Here is a 2,500-nt window from a genome sequence, read left to right as displayed (position 1 = left end):
CGATACATTCAGCACAACCATCGACAACAGCGTTATACGGGAATTTTTTTCCCTTCTGGGATACGTGGACATGGTGGGAAAACTAGCAAACATATTATTAGGTAAAGCAAAACTGCTTTAAGTAGGTAATTCTTAAGACTTACTATATATATATATTCACAAAAAAATATCTTTTCATGCTTTTCTGCCTCCTCTCCCCGTAGCCCCGAAAGAGTTCAAACGAGCGAGTACAAGGGCTTCCTCGTCCACCGCAGAGGGTTGGACAGGTTCCTTGCGGTCGCCAGGGAGTGGAACTTGTTGTGGCCGAGCAGGTCGATGGCGCCGCCGCAGTGGTCCTCGACCGCCAGCAGAAGGCTCTCCCCGATCTCCTGGCGCCACGCCTCGGCCTCCTTCCTCGTGTCCCTCCACGTGCTGTACGCGTTGCCTCTCCTGTTGGCGCCGTCGGTGTGCTCGGCGAGGTAATGCGCCCACGTGGGCGGGAGGTCGGCCTCGGGCGCGCCTGAGAGGAACCGCCACAGCGTGGTGGCGACTCCTGCGGAAGAGCCAGGGAGGGCGAGTCCGGATGGCATCGTCCAGTCACTACAGGTATCGCTATTTACATGTGTGTGTGTGTGTATGTGTATATGCATATTCATCCATCCATCCATCCATACACACACACACATATATATGTACACACACACACACACACACACACACACACACACACACACACACACACACACACACACACACACACACATATATATATATATATATATATATATATACATATGTGTGTGTGTGTGTGTGTGTGTGTATGTGTGTGTGTGTGTGTGTGTGTGTGTGTGTGTGTGTGTGTGTGTGTGTGTGTGTGTATGTATATATACACATACATATATATATATGTATAGATATATTTATCTATCTATCTATCTATCTATCTATCTATCTATCTATTTATCTATCTATCTATCTATATATATATGTATATATATGTGTGTATAGGTATATATATATATATATATATATATATATATATATATATATGTATATACACATATATTTATATGTATATACATATATTTATATCTCTATATATGTATATACACATATCTATATGTATATATATATATATATCTATATATCTATATATATAAGTATATATGGATATATATGGATATATACATGTATATATATGTAAATTTATATATATATATATATATATATATATATATATATACGTATATATACGTATATATATATATATTATATATATATATATAATATATATATAGACACATATACATACATATATGTGTGTGTATGTTCCCTAAAATGGTATACGTATAATCATTCTATCATAATATCCATCCTTTTCATATTAAGAATATGGTTATCCAATGTATTCAATCTTGCAAATCTGTTTGTATGTTGGTCTCCTTTAAGGATCTACATAATTTCCCTCTGATAATATGATACCACATTAATATTAACAATATTATTATATGCATGATATTCATATAGTGAATCAATCGTAAGATCCTTTGTTTCTCTTTGAATCAATGAAATAAAGAAAAATCACAAAGCCGAAGCTTTGACAAAATCCCAAGAGGAGAACACTGAAACGAACCCAAATAAGAAAGGTGAGAAAGGGAAAACCAGAAAACTAGACTGAACATGGAAACAGACTCAGTCAAGAAAGATAAAAAGGGAAACCATAAAAATCTGAAGTGGCAGGCAACCACAAAGTACCTTTGGTGTCGAGGCAAAGGTCCTCGTACTTGACTGACGTTACGCGACCCGGAAATAACTTCTTCACGGTGTCAATCATTTGCAGATCCTGATGGAAAAAGTCATTTGCTATAAATTGGGGCTTTAAGTTTGGAATGTGTCAAATACATGGAAATGCCATTAATTAGGATGAATTAGGTAAATGAGATATAATCGCTAAGGCGGTAACTATCTAAATCATTGTTTCCCCTAATAATATTTTCGTTTTCTTTAACTCTGAAACTCTCTCTCTGTCTCTCTCTGTCTGTCTATCTGTCTCTCTCTCTCTCTCTCTCTCTCTCTCTCTCTCTCTATCTCATTCAGGTAAGTGAACTAAAATTCAGTTTAACTCGACGTCATAGATGTCATATTGTGACTCGGTTCTTCACCCTCTTCTCTGTTGTAGTTCATTAAGAGTGTTACCAACGCCTGTGGGCTCAAGAACGAGCTGCTGGAATCGTTGATGTGAACATTCCAGAAAATGGCCCCCATGCTGATCCCAGTGGCACTGATACACATACAGGGAACTAACTGATATTACCGGTACGATATAAGCAACATTTATTGTTATATTTGCCTTATCGTCTAATTACAATAATCATCAAAATTGGGTGTATGACTCTGAGCTGTAGCGACGGGGGAAATCATAGACGAAATCGCAAAGAACATAGACCTTTCGTGAATACGGCCCCAGGGAAAACCCATTCAATTCTAAATCATTAAGTTTGCCCTTTGAATACTTTCGTTT

General features: G+C 37.7%; 1 protein-coding gene across 2 annotated transcripts in view; it reads right to left on the bottom strand.

The window, feature by feature from the left end:
• The window catches only part of LOC113814603 (carbohydrate sulfotransferase 5), a 24,088-nt gene that overhangs the window by 29 nt on the left and 21,559 nt on the right, over positions 1 to 2,500 (bottom strand). For both annotated transcript variants that reach the window (XM_070140437.1, XM_070140438.1), the window contains exons 8-9: positions 1,735 to 1,822; positions 1 to 532 (exon numbers count right to left, since the gene is read on the bottom strand). The exon at positions 1 to 532 is cut by the window's left edge and continues 29 nt beyond it. In XM_070140437.1, the coding sequence (XP_069996538.1) occupies positions 216 to 532; positions 1,735 to 1,822 (405 nt within the window). In that variant the 3' untranslated portion in view covers positions 1 to 215. The remainder of the gene's footprint in view (positions 533 to 1,734; positions 1,823 to 2,500) is intronic.

Source organism: Penaeus vannamei, chromosome 26 (assembly GCF_042767895.1).
Source record: "Penaeus vannamei isolate JL-2024 chromosome 26, ASM4276789v1, whole genome shotgun sequence".
NCBI lineage: Eukaryota > Metazoa > Arthropoda > Malacostraca > Decapoda > Penaeidae > Penaeus > Penaeus vannamei.
This window is presented reverse-complemented; position numbering and strand designations above follow the sequence as displayed.